Source organism: Rosa chinensis, chromosome 5, assembly GCF_002994745.2.
Source record: "Rosa chinensis cultivar Old Blush chromosome 5, RchiOBHm-V2, whole genome shotgun sequence".
NCBI classification, from domain to species: Eukaryota; Viridiplantae; Streptophyta; class Magnoliopsida; order Rosales; family Rosaceae; genus Rosa; species Rosa chinensis.
Window position 1 is genome coordinate 11,494,585 of NC_037092.1, and position 19,282 is coordinate 11,513,866.

Below are 19,282 nucleotides of genomic sequence, written 5' to 3' on the forward strand. Positions count from 1 at the left end.
AATAATATCCAGTAACCATATTATTGCCCCCCCCCCCCCCAAATAATCATATTATTGCCCTCCAATACTCATATTATTGTCTCCCAATAATCATATTATTGCCCTCCCAGTTAATTGCATAAACTCCCAAAACAAAAATGAATACACTACAAGCACAATTGATCAATTTATATGCATATTATTGCCCCCCAATACTCATATTATTGCCCCCCAATAATCATATTATTGCCCGCAATAGACAAGTATAACCCCTCAAAAACTTGTTTTTTCATTCTTCTTTCTTCTTTCCTTACAAGCCTTCTGCCAAATTTACCAAAAAAAAAATAATAATAATAATAATCTTAGCCTACGGCTCCGTCCGGTGGTGGAAGATCTTCTCCCCGGACTGATGCTCCGGAATCAACAGCTTAGTCGCAATCTTCGTAGTTCCTCTTCTCTCCTTCCACTTCATCTCCACCAACAACCCTTACACCATGAACTTCCGCTTCATCGTCGCCAACAGTCTCCATAAGATCATCATGCTCTTCGACCTAGCCCTCTGGACCAACTTCACCAGAAACGAAAGCCTCGAGTGGATGATCACGATTTTCTCGCTCTCCACGCTTCCCAATACTTTGGTCATGGGAATCCCGCTGCTGATCGCTATGTACGGCCACTGAATCCCGGAGTTCGGCAGCCTGATGGTCCAGATCATCGTGCTCCAGTGCATCATTCGGTACACTCTGTTACTCTTCCTGTTCGAGTACCGCAGCGCCAAGCTGCTGATAATGGAGCAGTTCCCGGAGACCGCCGCCTCCATCGTCTCCTTCAAGGTCGACTCCGAAGTCATGTCCCTCGACGGCCGCGACTTCCTTGAAAGGCAAGCTCCACGTCAAGGTGAGGAAGTCCAACGTGTCCAGAAGGTCGCTCTAGGCAATGACGCCTCGCCCGTCCAACCTCACCGGAGCGTGAAGCAGTGTGAGAGAGAGAGAGAGTATGAGGGCAATACTATCAAACACTGTTAGATTGGGTAAATGGGGTTAAAAAACTCTTAGTGGAGTAAGTGGACAATTTTTAGTCTAAAATTGGGTAAGTGGTCACGGCCCCTTTTTTAAATTCTCCCTTACCAAAAACACTCTAAGGAAGTCTTTCTTAATATCCCATTAATTTTTTTTTAGACTATTTTACCCTCACCCCTTTGTTACTTAGAGAGAGAAAAATCATAGGAGACTTCACCGGAGCCCCGTCACCGACCGCCAGATTCCAGTCACCGGTCGAGCGGATTCCGGTCAACTTCGCAAGAATCCGATCACCGGTCGCCGAATTCTGGTCGCCGCCCGCCGAGCTTTTCTGAAAACCTTGCCGGAGGTCGTCAAAAAGGTTTATAGAAAATTCGGCAGAACTTACCCTAAAAGTGGACAACTTAAGACCTGTTGAAACAAAATTACTCATCTAAACAATTAATCTAAAAGTCAAAGAACCACCCTACTTCAACTCCATAGTTTCATAATTTAGATTTACAAATTATCCAATCTCTTTCAAGTTCACAACCGCTCAAAGTTTCAAACAATATTACAACAGTTCCATGGTTATCAAAGCAGTCTAAAAACAAGGAAATATATTACACAAAGTAGGTTAGCTAGTAACCTACAGATGATGGATAGCAGTGATGGTGCTAAGCCTCAACTCCTAAGCCGAACAGTTACGCTACAAACTGGGCATTTGAAACCAAAGGGCCCAGGGGAAAGTAAGTAAATAAAAACGTTAGTGTGAGTGGACAAAAGAATAAGTAATTAATATAAAAGAAATTTCATACTTTCCCGCATTTGTTCCTTTGAAAAACCAATGCATGCAACAATTATAAAACATAATTCCTTAAACTCTGAAATCCCATGAAAGCGTACCAGCCCCGCTGGTTAAGAGAAATCGGACTAGCCCCGCTAGTCAAAATAAATAAAAAGTATAGGGAAAGCGTTATCACCATACGATAAAAAGGGAGCCTCCCAGGCTCAGGTCGGAGTGTCCCACACTCTTGAGCATCCCATGCTCTTTGCTCAACTCACCCCCAAACACAGAGTAAGCAGGGAGGAGTACTAATAGGCTAGCTAGCAATAAAATATATCGACCCAGGTATAGTGGGTTAAAGCCACGAAAAGTCGAAAATTAGAAAGGCTTCCCCAATATCTCACAAGAAGAACAATAAGTATAAAGACCAATGGTGTGACCCCGCACACCCAAAAATATTCTCAATTCATAAATAAATCAAGTGGAAATAAAAATAAAATAGACGCAATTCTCTCGAAGAGCCCAATTTCCGGATTTGTCATAAAAAAATTCAAGAATTGATAATCAAATCTAATAAATTTCCCCGAAAATTACCGTGGAATAATAACTCAACCAAAATTGTCAACATAAAATATAAGTCTCAAATCGAGTATAATAAATCTCAACTCAAAAAGTCCAAGTCAAATATTTTTTTTTTTTGAGTAAATGAAGATTTCATTGATAATCGCAGGCCAGAACGGCACTTACAAATTTTCCAGCAAAAAGGAATCATGCATCATTCACTTAAGACATCGAAGCTCACTTAAACAAGGAGCCGAGCAAACTACAACATTACCCTACAAAGAAATAATTTTGTGTGAAAACTTCCTTTGCCAATGCGCTCAATTGCGGTGCTCCAGAAGGTTCCAATATCAAGATGTAAAAGAAACATCATAGTCTGTAGGCTAAAAAACCACCAAAGCATAGTTATTTGAAATAGTCCTCCAGGATCCCAAATACGAAACCCTAGAACACCAAAGGCTATCAATTGGGTACAAACCTGGGCAATACACCCAGTATCCTTCCTAATTGCTTTAGACACCCAAAACACTACAAACAGTGCGGACCCCAAGACCAATTTCGGCACCCAGCCTGTTTTAGGCATCCATTTCGCATTGGGCACCCTTCCAAGAGAGGGCAGCCCTTTATTCTCGTCCGCAGCAATCTCGGCTTCCAACAGGACCATCACCTCTCCTTTTAGATTGTCTGCAGCAACTGCCGTTGTCGTCAAGGTCCTGCCTATCGGGCTGCCATCAGATCGAAAATCGATCTTTGCAAATCAAAACCCCAGAGTTGCTTCGCTTTGGGCCAGAGAACCCTTCCATTGCCTAGATCGATTCATCAGCGTTGCGGCCCCAGCAGACTCGGTGGTCACTAGCTTTGTAATTGGAGGCCCCACCGACTTGGCCTTCAAGTTGCTCCACATAATTCCAGCCAGACCTCCATGCCCAGACCTCCATTGCGATGGCTACACATCACCACCCTTGAGTCGCGCTCTATTCAATTAACAAATTCCACATTTTGACATGAATCGAAATCAATATCTACGCTTCTCTAATTCTACCCAAAATACCTTCACGAAATCTACAATGTACCAATAATTATGTAGCTAAACAACAGAAACCAAAATTCCGGTCCTACACACTTCCATGCGCCACCCACAGTGGCGGCGCGTGGGGCCCACGCGCCGGCAGCCTCCTCTACCTCCGGTCACCAAAATTCATATACATAAACAATTCAACAAGCCTAACATTTTTCTCAACTACAACAAGTCCCAATTTTACCTTGAAATAGTCGAAATCGGCCGGTGAAGAGAAACCCAGAAAATTCAAACCCTAGATTTGGAAATTCCTTCGATTCATCCCCCACGCTGTGAATTGGAGCTAATAGCTTAAGGGCAATTGATCACTGGCTCAAGGCGCTCCTACTAGACCTGATTTGGTGGTCGGAGATGGCCGAAAATGAAAGAATCGCCGGAAAACCTCCAACTGCTACAGTGATTATTTTTGTTTCGATTCGGGGTTTTCCGGCCAAATCCCCGTAATCCGAGGACACTAGGGTGTAGAGGTGGAAGGGGCGCTCCTGTGGTGGCCGGTTGCACGCCGGTTGGTGGCCGGACGGCTGTGAATCGGAGGGAAGAAGAAGAAGACCGAAAGGGGAAAGGAGAGAGTTCGGGAGAGAGGAGAGAGAAAGGTGGGTTTCCGGTTTTGGAAACCTACCACAGTAACAATCCCATATTTATAACCCATTTACCATGAACAGTAATTTCATATTTTACTCATAACTTCCGCATACAAACTCCGATTTTTACATACCATCCATACACGTGCTCGGTTTAAAGTCCTCTACAACTTTCATGAAGAAAATTTTCTCAAAAACTGGCCCGAACAAAAAGTCAACCTTTTAGGGCCACTAAAAGTATCGGAACGAAGTAAAAATTGAAAGTAATCGACATTTACCATCTAAATGGTTAGTAAACCGATAAATCTAGGTTCGGGACGTAACATTTATTGCCCCTCACTAGCCCCCAATAAACGTCTATTGCCCCCAATAGAACTTTCGTCGCCGAAATGAAAACTAATCTTACTAAAATTAGACAAATAAAACTTTGATTAAAGAAAAAATCGAAGAGATTATATTAATCCAAAACGTTTATTGCCCTCCAACAGACGTCTATTGCCCTCCAACAGACGTCTATTGCACCCCAATAGACATTTAAAACTTTTTTTTTCTTCTTTCCTTCTGCCCTATTACTTAAAAAAAAAAAAAAAATCTGATTTGGGCACCCAGAAAATACTCTGGGCACCCACGGCGTCTTCTCCCTTCTTTCCGGTTGCAGACCCAGCACTGGAAATTGTCCTCTGGATCCCATTCTTGATTTCCCTCTCCAACGAGCTCAGCTCTGCCAAGGCCCAGTTGACGCTGACATTCTGCTCCCCACTCAATTCGCCGCCTCCGACTCCTCGCAGAGGTGTATGACGCTTGACCCCAAGCTCAATTACCGCCCGGTGATTGGTATTCATAGCCATCCCAGCGACGGCGCCTCCGGACGGCTCAGTAATGTTGCTCGGAGGAGCATCTTGATTTGGAGGTTGTCGTCGCCATCGCTGTCGCCGGTGAGAACGCTGTCGACGAAGAAGACTGGAGGGTCGGGGAGAGAGAAAGAAGACGTCTGGGGGAGAGAGAGAGAGTCCACGCATGTAGGGAGAAAGGAGACAGAGTGGTAGCTGTAATTGATTAATTGGGTTGAGGGTAAAATGATCATTTGTTGTCAAATTGTGTAGGTGGGAATAAAAATATCTTATTGGGGTAAGAGTATCTTTAGCAATGCTAGCCATTTTTTAGTCAAATTTTAGCTAGTCACTTTAGAATTACGTCTGCATCAATGCTTTCTATTTTAGCTAGTTTTGAATTTATATTATTTTTTAAATGAATATTAAATAGTTTAATTGTATTTATAAATTACATAAAATAACTTAAAAAGAATGTTTTAAATTATAGAGAACCTCATCACTCTCTCTATATTCAGGAGCGAGATAGCTAAAAGTTATAATAGAGATCCACTTAAGAGTCTGGTGCAGCTGCTAAATAGATAAGAAGCTAAACATGCTCTCCAAAATAGCTAAGGAGTCACAATAGAGAGTCTGCTAAAGATGCTCTAAGTGGGATAATTTTTGATCATTTTGGTGCTTTTGGTCAAGGACCCAAAAGTTATTTTGCTCTATTTAATTATGTTGTAAATTTTATTATTATTATTATTATTATTATTGTTTTTTTATGAACAATTCAGATGCCACAACTAGTCTCGAATTCACAACCTCCCACTTACAAAGAGAAGACTATGCCACTATACCAAATGCTACTGAGCAATTATGCTGTAAATATCACCAGGTGAAAAACATGTTTTTTTTTTTGAGTTTTTCTGTTGGAACCTCCAAATTTGCTCACTTGACCTCTATGCTTTTTACATCTCTTATCAAATTTTGAAATACTAAATTTACTCACTAAACCTCACTAAACTTCCTCAAATAATCTCACTCATATAATTTGCAAACAAATTATTATCTTTAAAATAAAAAATTTAGTCATTTCAATGATTTAATCACTCTATAAGTCTTAACTAAATATACATTTCTTAATCAAACTTGAGTTTTAAAACTTAATATCTAATCAATAAGAAAATGCCATGAACTATTCTGTTTTTTTTTCTATTCTAGCTGTGCAAAAAAAAATCATTTGTTTTTATTCTAAAAAAAAATCACTTGTTTTTTAATGTTAATTTTTTTTCTGTATTTTTTGTACCACATGATTAATTATTCAAATATATATTTTTTTAAATGCTAGTTTTTTTTTTTTTTTCAAATATAATGGATTGACTTAGATTTAGGTCATAAATCATAAGAGGATTTATTTTGTTTTCCCTCACCAATATGCGCTCAACATATATATCATACATTTTTATGTCACATGATCTTAATCATATTTTTAATTCTTATTAAATATATATGAATGTTTTAATGAGTATGTAGTGATATTGAAAAATGAAAATAGATAAGGAAAATAATAAGAAATACAATCTAATATTATTAAATTGGAAAGTCTATATAAAATAAATATAATATTTTTTAGTATAATTATCGTCCTTAATAGTCATTTTATAGTAGGTTATATATGTCATTTAATATTTCATAATAAAATGAGGTCAAGTGAGCAGATTTAAAGGTCCCAATAGAAACACTTTTTTTTTTTTTTTGATAACATCCCAGATATGTATGACATGCAGGTATGGATTAGACGCATGGTTAGATATGGGGCTTTTTCGCTGTCTCAAACATTTAACAATTCATAAGCATTGTTTCCTCGTGTGTGATAGCCCAAACCCAATTCCGCACAATCAGCCCAATACGAACAGAGACTGCTTCTGAAATCGGGAGACCACAACCGTCGTCCTTTCCTCTCCTCCTCTCCGTGTCTTGGCGTCTCCTTTAGAGAAAAAGGTTTGAACTTTCTATTTTGCTGTTTGTTATATTAGTATGTTTTCGATCTCAATCTGATTCTGTTTCAGTACGTGGATAGAAAATTTCCCCAACCCTGACTAAAATTGCAGTTTGCAATTGGGTTTCTTTTTCAGTTGGCAAGAATTAATTCAAAGCTTTCTGATTAAATGCAAGTACATTGTTTGCTTTCTCGTTGGTCTATAATGTCAATTGGATTACATGAAAGTCCATTACTTTGAATTCTCCATTACAAAGAGGGCAACTCAGAAACTTTAAAATTTATAAATTGCATGTAATGCCATCTTGGTTGTCAAAAAGATTATATTTTTGACAAGGATTACCTTGTGCAGTTTGCAGTCATCAGAAAGAAAGGTGCTACTTACATATGAGCTTTGCTTCCAATAAAATGTGTCCCAACAATCTGTAAGTCCTTCACTATCACTAGAAACTATGTTTGTTGCCTTGATTCTGATGATTCATATGAATTCCGGCTTGAGATGAAAGAAATCTTTTGATGTAGGGTGTTTGTTTGAAATCTTAATTCCTGTAGTGTACACTGCTATATAGGCCTTCTTGCTTTTGCAGCAAGTACAAAACCAGGGAATGAAAACGCAGGTCACACTTTAACTTACATTTCACATTACAGTGTGCTTACATATGCTTTTATTGTATGGAGACTGGTTTAATTCAAAAAACCATTCCCAATTAATACATAATAAATACACAAGGAGCGACACGCCAATCAACTATCGTCCATCACCATAAGGCATTAGCATTTGTATTTGCATGCTGTCATACCCTGTACCAGTAGTTAAACCACTAGAACTACCACCACCTCCTCTAACATCCAAAACATAAGCATCTGAATCAAGTGACCCAAGCAAGTACTCATTTTCCTCTGGACAGAAACCAACATTAGTTCCCCATGGGTGCTTTGCTGTAATCCTCATTCCCTTTAGCTCCATTGCTACTTCTTTCATGGTAGGCCTTTCCTCCCCTTTTACCCTCAAGCATCTTTTTGCAAGACTGGCCACATTCTTTACTGTCTCAATGTTTCCCTCGTTCACAATGTCATCATCAAGAATTTGATTCAAGCAATCTTCATCCATGGAAGAAATAAAGATGCTTGTTAAGCATCTGTCCTTACAAAGTGCCATTTTGCTTGTTAGTAGCTCCACTAGGACAACACCAAAGCTGTAGACGTCACTCTTTTCTGTTAGTTGGTTCGATTGCAGATATTCAGGGTCTAGGTAACCGAATGTCCTAGCACTAAAGTTTGTATTTCAGTTTGACCTGATGGAATCAATCTTGAAGCTCCAAAGTCTGATATTTTTGCTGTATAAGCATCATCTAAGAGTATATTTTCTGCTTTCACATCTCGATGTATGATTGGATTTGAAGTTGAGGAGTGTAAGTATGCCAGTGCTTCTGCCGTTTCAACTGCTATCTTCATTCGTAATTCAAATGACAATGATGATCTTTTTTTATGAATATGCTCATAAAGAGTTCCATGGGTGATGAACTCATATACTAGTAATGGCACTTCTGTCTCTAAACAACAACCTAGTAGCTTCACCACATTTCTGTGGTTTATTTGAGAAAGAACAATCACCTCGTTAACAAACTGATCACTTTGGGTTGGGGCACCACCTTTTGACTTCTTTATGGCCACCACTTTGTCATCTGGTAGTATTCCTTTGTAAACTGTTCCATAGCCTCCTTCTCCAAGGATTCTACTCTCGTGGTAATTGTTTGTTGCCTTCTCAAGTTCTTCTGTGGAAAAGATTTTTGTTGTCTCCACAGTGCCTCCATGACTAGCAAGTTGTTGTAGTAACAATAAGCCACCATTCTCTTTGAAGTACTTTTCTTCGAGTTTAGTGTATTGTCTTCTCTTTATCCTGCAACATAGGCACGAAATCCCCACAAATAAAATCAATAAGCCTATACTTACACCTGCATGTAATTGAAATCACGGCCAAATTTGATTTAATATTTTGTCTGTGTAGTATACTTTAAATAGACATAAAGATAGTTTATCTTCTTGTTTTAGTATTTTCTGTCTGGTTTAGCTGGGCTTTGCCTATTGAGCTTAGGATTTGTAGGTTTTACCTTCCCCTTTTGTTAAAACTTAAAATTCTGTTTTTTCTAGTGGAATATGTTCTTGACAAAAGAAAGACTCTGGTTTCTAGCTATTTGAGCGGAAATGTTTTTCACAGTAGATCCCCTCTTTTTTTTTCCCTCTCTCTCTCTCTCTCTCTCTCTCTCTCTCTCTCTTAAAAAGTTCAACCGTATATTTGTTAAAAATGGTTGGTACTGAAATTGGAGAGAAATATATGAAAGAAAGTGACTGAAATTGGAACAAGTGTGTACCTCATAGCAGTTTTATACTACGTACTGTCTTTTTTTTAAGAAAAAGTTTATGGAAATCCTGGGCTACGATTCAAATTAGCTTAAGGTTACTAAGTTTGGATGCATAGTTACTGTTGAATGAGTTTATGTTAGAATTCTAGGATAGTGGCATGCATTTTACTATGCAAGTATACTTTCTCATTTTGTCTGTTAATTTGGTTCCAGTCCTTCAAATGGCTACTATTTGATCAGAAAGTCCCTCACTATTACTAGAATGATGAACTATGTTGAGTAAATTAATCATAGGAAGCCTGTTCATGATGATAGCTTACACCCTTGATTAGGATGTATAGTTCAAAATTAAGTGTAAAAAATCAATACTGTTATATGCCTGCTTGTTTTATTGCATTGCGTACAAAATGTAGAGAAAGAATTCATAACAACATATATATGAGACCACACTTAATTTACATTCTCATTAACAGTATGCTTACATACACTTATTTGATAAGGCACTGCTAAAAATGAAACAAGGATTACAACCATCCCTAATGAATACGTGGTGTATAAATCATGAGGAACAGTGGAACGCGCCAACTATCGTCCATCACCACGTGGCATCAACATCTGGATTTGTATGCTGTCATACCCAGTAGTCATACCTGTAGTTAAACCACTAGAATTGCGATTACCTCTTCTAACATCCATAACATAACTGTCTGAAGGTGACCCAAGCAAGTACTCATTCTCCTCTGGACAAAACATGGCATTCTTTCCCCATGGATGCTTTGCCATAATTGTCATTCCCTCTAACTCCATGGCAACTTCTTTCATGGTAGGCCTTTCCTCCCCTTTTACCCTCAAACATCTTTTTGCGAGACTCGCCACGTTTTCTACTGTTTCAATATTTCCCTCATTCACTATGGCATCATCAAGAATTTGTTTTAAGCAATCTTCATCCATGGAAGAAACAAAGATGCTTGCTAAGCATCTATCATTAGAAAATGCCACTTTGCTTGTTAGTAGCTCCACTAGGACAACTCCAAAGCTGTAGACATCACTTTTTTCTGTTAGTTGGTTTGACTGCAAATATTCTGGGTCTAGGTATCCAAATGTCCTGAGCACTAAAGTTTGTATTTCAGTTTGACCTGAAGGAACCAACCGTGAAGCTCCAAAGTCCGACACTTTAGCTGTATAATTATCATCTAGGAGTATATTTGCTGCTTTCACATCTCGATGTATGATTGGCGTGGATATAGAGGAGTGTAAGTATGCTAGTGCTCCTGCTGTTTCAACAACTATCTTCATTCGTAGTTCGAATGACAGTAGTGATCTTTTTCTATGAATGTGCTCATATAAAGTGCCATGGGTGACAAACTCATATACTAGTAAAGGTACTGCTGTCTCTAAACAACAACCTAGTAGCTTCACCACATTTCTGTGGTTGATTTGGGAAAGAACAACCACCTCAGTAACAAACTGTTCACTCTGGATCGAGGTACCACCTTTGGACTTCTTTATGGCAACCACTTTGTTGTCAAGTAGTACCCCTTTATAAACTGTTCCATAGCCTCCTTCTCCAAGGACTCTACTCTCATGGTAATTGTTTGTTGCCTTCTCTAGTTCTTCTGTGGTGAATATTTTTGTTGTCTCCACTGAGCCTCCATTATTAGAGAGTTTCTGTAGTAACAATAAGCCACCATTCTCTTTAAAGTACTTTTCTTTGAGTTTCATGAATTTTCTTTTCTTTATTCCGCAACATATCCATGAAATTCCAACAAATAGAACTAAGAAGCCACCAGTTACACCTGCACATATATAGCAACAATCAATAATGGTGGTTGTTGAGGCAAAACAGACTTTATTTCTAATGGCGATCTAGGGAGATTTGTTATAATGAGCTCGCAATGAAATTCTTTAGTTATTTTTATTTGCTTCTTATTAATTAGTAAATATTTTAGATCAATCAAACTTTCTACTCTTTTAAAAGGTCGGTAGTATAAGCAGGGGAAAACATCTATAGGTAAAAGCTTCTTCCAATATATATTCAAATCACTGAAAATGAAACAGAATACTTAGTCCGTAAATTTAATGCATATGTTTAAGGATATGTGTATTGAGAGAGATTGATGAGAGAATTGTGTGTCATATTATTGAGAATAGGAGCCCTATATATAGGGATTACAAAGTACTAGTTCTAATGTTACAAGGAATACCAATCCGTGTAGGATTGGGAAATCTAGAACCTTCTCTCCTATTGCTACTCCTAGTTTGATAAGGCACACTAAATCGATATTCCTTCAACACTCCCCCTTGTGCCGCTCAAACTTGGTGGTGACGCTTCATCCGTTGCCTCGTTAAAAACCTTGCCAGGTAACAAAAACCCTGTGGGATAAAAATAACCCTGGTCGAAGGACAAAAAGAGCACAACACGTCATTCACTCTTCGAGATCGAACATGTAGACATCATAACTCCCCTGATGTTGATATCTCCCCCTGATTACTACAATCGTGGGAGTTCGGATAACTTTCTCAATCCGATGCTCTTCACATGTTTCTCGAAGGTGGATTTAGGTAGCGACTTAGTGAATAAGTCCGCTACATTATCCTCTGATCGGATTTGATTCACTTCAATCTTTAGAAGTGATTGTTGTTGCTGATTATAGAAGAACTTAGGCGATATATGCTTGGTGTTGTCGCCCTTGATGAAACCTAACTTCATTTGTTCAATATAAGCTGCATTATCCTCATAAATGCATGTAGGTTCATCTGTGGTAGACTTCAAACCACAACTTCCTCAGATATGTCTAATTATAGACCTTAGCCATATACATTCACGTACGGCTTCATGTAGAGCAATAATCTCTGCATGATTTGAGGAAGTAGCAACAAGGGTCTGTTTCGTAGACCTCCAAGATATCGCAGTGCTTCCCATGGTAAAGACATAACCCGTTTGGGAGCGACCTTTGTGAGGGTCAGAGAGGTACCCTGCATCAGCAAAACCCATCAAGACATCATTGTCGTTTGATGAAGGGGAATAGGGTGAGGCCGGCCACCCCTGGTGGTGATGACGGCGTTGGCGGCAACATGGCCGGCCACCTTGTCATGGTGGACGGTGGCTCCATGCCTAATGGGGTCTGATCCCATTCTTCCGTCATTCCCCTTCTCTCTGTAGGGATAAAATAGGCCCATATCAATCGTACCTCTTAGGTATCGAAAGATTGTCTTTACACCAATCCAATGGCGACGTGTAGGCGCAGAGCTATGTCTAGCTAACAAGTTCACTGCGAATGAGATGTCTAGTCTTGTGCATTGAGCTAAGTACAATAATGCGCCTATTGCACTTAAATAGGCCACTTCTGCCTCTAATAGCTCTTCGTCCTCATCCTTTGGACGAAACAGATCTTTTCCTAGCTCAAGACTACGACCGATCATGGGAGTACTCACAGGCTTTGCTTTATCTTCATTAAAGCGCCTTAAGATTTTCTGAGTATATGCAGACTGATGGATCAAAATGCCATCACTACGGTGCTCGAGTTCTAAACCGAGACAAAACCGTGTTTTCCCAAGATCTTTCATCTCAAATTCGGATTTCAAATATTGAGCAGTTTCCTTTAACTCATCTAGAGTTCCAATTAGGTTCATGTCATCAACATAAACTGCTACGATTGCAAATCCGGAACTTGTTCTTTTAATGAACACGCATGGGCATATTTCATTATTAATATATCCCTTCCCAATCAAGTAGTCACTTAGACGGTTATACCACATCCGTCCGGATTGTTTTAATCCATATAGTGAGCGTTTTAATCTTATTGAAAACGCGCTCCGTGGATTAGAGCCACTTGATTTAGGTAATTGAAGTCCATCTGGAACCTTCATATATATCTCTGAATCTAGATCCCCATAGAGATATGCTGTAACCACATCCATAAGCTGCATGTCAAGTTTTTCGGAAACTACCAAACTGACAAGGTAGCGGAACGTTATAACGTCCATTACGGGAGAATATGTCTCCTCGTAGTCGATTCCAGGCCGTTGTGAGAAACCTTGCGCCACGAGGCGGGCTTTATATCTAACCACCTCATTTTTCTCATTACGCTTTCTAACAAAGACCCATTTATGGCCAACAGGTTTTACATCTGGGGGTGTCTGCGTTATAGGCCCAAATACCTGTCTCTTTGCTAGTGAATCCAATTCAGCCTGGATCGCATCTTTCCATTTAGGCCAATCCGCTCTTCGTTGACATTCTTTGACAGAGTGAGGTTCGATATCATCATATTCTATGATTCCTTTTGCAATATGATATGCAAATGCATCATCAATCGCCATAGAATTTCTATCCATCATCTCATGTACACTAGTGTAATTTATGGAGATCTCTCTATTCTCTGGAGTTGGTTTTGACATTGGAGCGTCCCCCAATGATGTCTCTTGGACATAACCATAATCCGGAATGTTCTCTTGAGATGGATTATTTACATCGATGATTAATGGATTATTTTGTGCCAAACTCGCTTTCTTTCTTGGGCGAGAATCCATCGAACCTATTGGCCTCCCGCGCTTCCTGGCAGGAGCCGTGGGCCTAGCCACAACGTCACTACCACTGTGGACGTTGGCGCCATGCTCAAGTGCCTTTGAGGTGGCGTCATGTCCTCTAATTTTAGGGACATCAATCCTTGCAGGCACATTTGCAGCAGGTATGTGTGATCTCGTCACTTTAGCGATATCAGAAAACTCATCAGGCATCGATTCTGCTACGTTCTGAAGATCGAGAATTCTCCGCACTTCAATTTCGGACTGTGCGGTTCGGGGATCAAGATGAGACAGAGTGGGGACAGACCACGACAATTCCTGTCGTTCCTGTTGAACATTTATGTTCTTATCTCCCCCTAACGACGGGAAGATTGTCTCATCGAAGTGACAATCCGCAAATCTTGCGGTAAAGAGATCGCCTGTCAAGGGTTCTAAATAGCGGACAATGGTTGGAGAATCATATCCAACATAAATGCCTAATCGTCGTTGAGGACCCATTTTGGTGCGCTATGGCGGCGCAATAGGCACATAAACTGCACACCCAAATATGCGTAAGTGTGAGACATTAGGCTCATACCCAGTCACCATCTGGGACGCAGAAAAGGGTTGAGTGGCAGTGGGCCTCAGACGAAGAAGCACAGTTGCATGCAATATTGCATAGCCCCAAGCAGAAATAGGGAGATTGGTGCGCATTACCAATGCCCTAGCGACCATTTGTAGTTAATGGCGGCTTCTGCGAGACCATTTTGGGTGTGAACATGAGGAACTGGATGTTCAACTTCTATCCCAATGGACATGCAATAATCATCAAAAGTCTTTGATGTAAACTCCCCAGCATTGTCTAACCTTATAGACTTAATAGGATGATCAGGGTGGTGAGCCCTTAACTTAATTATTTGTGCTAGGAGTTTAGCAAATGCAGCGTTCCTTGCGGACAATAGCATGACATGTGACCAGCGTGTCGATGCATCAACCAACACCATAAAATATCTAAATGGTCCGCATGGTGGTTGAATAGGTCCACAAATATCACCGTGGATTCTTTGCAAGAATGGTATATTTTCTTTAGTGTCCTTTGCATAGGATGGTCTCGATCCCAATTTTGCTAAAGAGCAGGCTTTGCAGAACGAATGATGGGCTTTAGAGACAACCAATGAGGATTTTGGTTTAGCCATGAAGTCACAATTGACTTTAGAAGTAGAAGGAGGAGTCAAACAATGATCCATGGCGTCAATGCCATGTTGTTGCCGTAGGGGGTAGACGGCGCCGGCCCTAAGTGGCCGGTCTTGCACAGTCTTGGCGCCGTGAGGCGCAGGTGCATCTCCTCGAACCAATTTTTGGTTTTTACTTCTCTTCGTTCTGAAGAATGGATGTCCGTGTGAAGTCTTTAATATACGGATCATCATATCAAGACCTAGGTGTCCCAGACGGTCATGCTAAAGCCTATATGTGTTAGAATCCCATAAATCATCTCTCATAACATGATTGGATTCAATTATGCGAATAGTGGTTGCATACAACCCACTAGATCAACACATAAGTTTCTCTAAGACTCTTTTACGTCCGTAGTCATTAGAGGTGATGCAAAGGAACTCTTGTCCATTCTCACAATGCGTTTCCGCATGAAAACCATTGGCTCTTATATATTTGAAGTAATAAAGTTCAAAAAATATGTCCATGACATGAGATAAAATAAATCGATACTTTATTAATAATAGCCAATGATTACATCAAAGTTTCGTGACCATAATCTAATCCAAAGAAAAATCAAACATTAGACAAATTGTAGTCACTCGATTCGTTCGGTAATTCCAATTAAATATGACCAGAGAAGTAGAGAGAGATGTCGGTGGAGCAAAGCTCTCTTAAGTACCACTAATCTCAATTACTTTCCTAGACATCATACTTAATTGAGTACGCCTAGAAGAAAAGAGATAATCCAATAAGTCATTTTATTGATTAAGGCATAATTGCCATTACATAATTCTTGGAAATTAAAAGACTATTCTAAATAAAAATCTGCGGCATTCTATCTTCATCGCCAGATTTAAAGTCTTTTATAGCTCAATGTATTACCATTGATCAGGTTATCATGAAGAGGATGCTCTCTTGATTGAGGTGTATTGACACAATACATATGGTCCTTAGAACCAATGGCGTTGGAATAGTGTAATCATGGCCAAAAATGGCGCCATGGTGTCCAACCCTATACCCTCAACGTCATGACTCCTATGGTCATGTTAGGGTTTTCTCAATCAATTTGTTATTTTGTGTTTTTCCACAAGCATGCATAAATAATATGATGCAGAGAGCCTCCGAACAATATTTCATAACTCTTTCAAAGTTATAGTGAAGCAGATATTATTCCATCGTGCTTCTATGTTCGGAAAGTTGTGAATGTTACTAAAATGTTCACTAGGCGCAACCCAAAGGTTGTTAGCGTTATCCTCATTCATGTACTCAAACTGGAGGGCCATCTTCATGTGGCGCTTCATCAGGGTAAATGCCCTGGAATTTTCTATCTTAGTTTGTGAGTCTTGAGGAGTTCCTTTAGAACAGGGCTCTTGGATTGTAGGCAAATAAATATCCCGTGCCCGTTGAATCCAATGGAGTAAAATCGAGCTCGTTCAAGTCTTACATCCTGAAAGGAAAGCAAGAACGTATTAGTTTCGGAGTCAATGCTTCCACGAAAACTAATATAAGATTTCTGAGCCTTAATGCTACCAAGAAATCGATTTCCAAGAATATTTGGATTAGACCAAAACAATGATGTTTAAATGGTCAAAATCTATGCTCACGAACGCTCTTAGTCCGTAGCTTACGAACGCTCTTAGTTCGTTAAATAGATGCTTACGGATGCTCTTAGTCCGAAGTCTTACGAACGCTCTTAGTTCGTTAATTGCGTGAATCCCCACGATTCCGCTTTTCAAGAATCGAACCCACGTTATAAGAAAGGTGGGATGTAGAAGAAGGGAGGTTTTCAAGTCCCCGAGAAAAGAAGAAATATTTAAATTTCGAATTATAGGAACTTCAAAACTTACTCTTTTGAATACTTACTTGTTGAAAATTCGGAGCAGATTCTGTTCTGAACAGCTTGTACTTTGATTGGTTTACAGATCTCAATATAACTCCGATAAGGCTGAAATTCGGAGGTTAGATGGAAGAGACAGAGACGAACAACTTTGATGAAGAAAGTTTTTCTATCTGAGCTTCCGAACTAGACGTTTCGAGGCTTGCAAGAAGACGGATGTGCACAGGAACGGGAAAAAGATGCAGTGGGTGTGCGTTGGCTTGTTTGCGCAGCAGTGATGCTTCGATGGCAGCAGGCTGGAACGCAGGGCTGCAGGAAGGGGGGCAGCAGGGGCTGCTGTGCAAGGTTGCAAGCGCACGGGCGCGCGGGCTGCAGCGAAGGCTCGGCTAGCTCGGGCTAGGGGCTGCTTTGTGAATGAGTTTTGGTTTTCTGTTTTGTGGTTAGAGTCGTGCTGATAACGTGTTTAAGGATATGTGTATTGAGAGAGATTGATGAGAGAATTGTGTGTCATATTATTGAGAATAGGAGCCCCATATATAGGGATTACAAAGTACTAGTTCTAATGTTACAAGGAATACCAATCCGTGTAGGATTGGGAAATCTAGAACCTTCTCTCCTATTGCTACTCCTAGTTTGATAAGGCACACTAAATCGATATTCCTTCAATAGCATATTCTTTCTCTCTCTTTTTTAATTTCTGTTTTAAGAAATAGACATGAGAACTTCAGTTTGGGTCAAATTTAGCTGAAGGTAAACGAATTTGTGTGCATAATTGCTCAAATAAATTTCAGGTTAGACTTTAGGCTTTAGGCTATGATCATATGATGCGTGTAGCGTGCTATTATGGAAACTGTACATACTCAATGATACAATAAGCAGGAGCAGGAGCGTGGGCTTTGGATATTTTTGGGAACCTCCTTAATACAACTTTGATTATTGGTTCCATTGCTTCTGTACCCTTTGTCACACAAACAAGAGTAACTTCCAGGTGAATTTTCACACCTTCCATTGGTGCATGGTTTTGAAACCTTGCACTCGTCAATATCTAAAAAGAAAACCAGGAAAACTCATTTATGAACAATAAGGTAAATTCCCAAATTTGAGCTTTAATTTCCTGCTGCAGCAACTGAATCACACAAACAACACCCTCAAATATATTAAATGCAACAAATTAAATGAAAAGTGCGCGCACGCATACACTATAAATTGTTATTTGCATATTTCACCTTGGCAACCATCAAGGAGGTAGGGGTTCCCTTGATAACCCGGCTGGCAGTGACAAATATAACCAGATAGCTCATCGGTGATGTTCCGATTGACACACTTACTATTTGCCTTGCATGCATAATCATATTTCTTTTGAGCTTCATCACATGGCCCTTCCCCAATTTCCCAATTAAGAATCGTGGGAAGCTTTTCAGTGTTGGAGAGGTCTTTAAAACTTGTATTCGGGGAAAAGGTAAACTTGCCTTCTTCCACAATGAAGGCATAGCTGCATGGATTGAAGTCCAGTATGTATGTATGATTATAGTAGCTATCCAGTCTGACAGTGTAGTTCTTAAGTCCTCTAGGGATGTCAGTTTGGCAACACCCAACCCCGGAGCAAGACTGTTCAACACTGTCAAGGTTGTCACATATGGACATGCATCCGGTCACGTACCTCTCTTCATCTGCACGGTAACCTCTGAAAAGTGCATAAGCATCGCAACCAATGGCAATGAACTTGTTTCTAGTATGAGAGATGGTGAAAGGAGGCACGGCGAGCCATGGTTCGCTGGAATTAGTCCAGCCCTGGCTGTCATAGCAATCGTAGGCTACGTATTGCGCTATTTGCATCTCACCTTCAGCCAGGTATATGTTGTTAATAGCGATGGGGCTAGCATCCCACATTGCTGTCAGGGGTTTAGTGGATGTGTTACAACGAACAGAAAAGTCTTTGGTCATGTAACAATCAGGCCCTATGCCAAATGGATATGGAATGGTGAGGTTGCCACAGCGGTACGTGCAGCCAGGCTTGGCTTGAGGCAGGACGGCTTCAGCTGCTACTGCTTCTTCGGCCGCGGCCGCTAGTGTGAAGAGAACCAGTATCACTACCAGTATGAATTGCATACTTAGTAACCTGCTTGCACCAATTGATTTAGTACTCAAATTGAGGTGTAAATGTATAAATGTATTTCTTACGAGTGAAGTTGTGCTTGCAAGCCTCGCTTTTTGTAGACAAGTAGAAGGAAGACTTGGTAATGAAATGTCTTGGTCGTCCCTCTTAATTATTTCCCGAAATTTTATGTATTAATTTAGATGCAAGCAGTAAATAGAGTTAGAGATGTTACATCAATGAGACAATGAGTGATGGCGTACGCCCTCAAAGTCAAGCACAAGTGGTGAGACCAATTGGTCTCAAATTTTGCCCCCTTAGCCAAGCCAGAATAATGTCCATAGGGACCCTACTGAGTAACTTTTCTGATTAGGCAAAATTATTTTTGTTCAAGTACGTTGATATGGTACATATCTTTCAATTTGAGCGAAAATTTGCACCCGCATGAGCCATAGGTGCATTAGCTCAACC

At 40.0% G+C, this 19,282-nt stretch overlaps 1 protein-coding gene and 1 pseudogene across 1 annotated transcript; both read right to left on the reverse strand.

Annotated features, from left to right (window-relative positions):
• Positions 1 to 7,509: 7,509 nt before the first annotated feature.
• LOC112203148 lies at positions 7,510 to 9,175 on the reverse strand (annotated as a pseudogene).
• Positions 9,176 to 9,746: 571 nt separating this feature from the next.
• On the reverse strand, positions 9,747 to 18,825 carry LOC112203149 (wall-associated receptor kinase 1). Its single transcript, XM_040505721.1, has 3 exons — positions 17,943 to 18,825; positions 17,690 to 17,761; positions 9,747 to 10,957 (listed from the first exon to the last, which is right to left on the reverse strand). Exons 1-3 carry the CDS (start codon positions 18,823 to 18,825, stop codon positions 9,747 to 9,749), a joined length of 2,166 nt encoding a protein of 721 aa, XP_040361655.1.
• Positions 18,826 to 19,282: the final 457 nt, after the last annotated feature.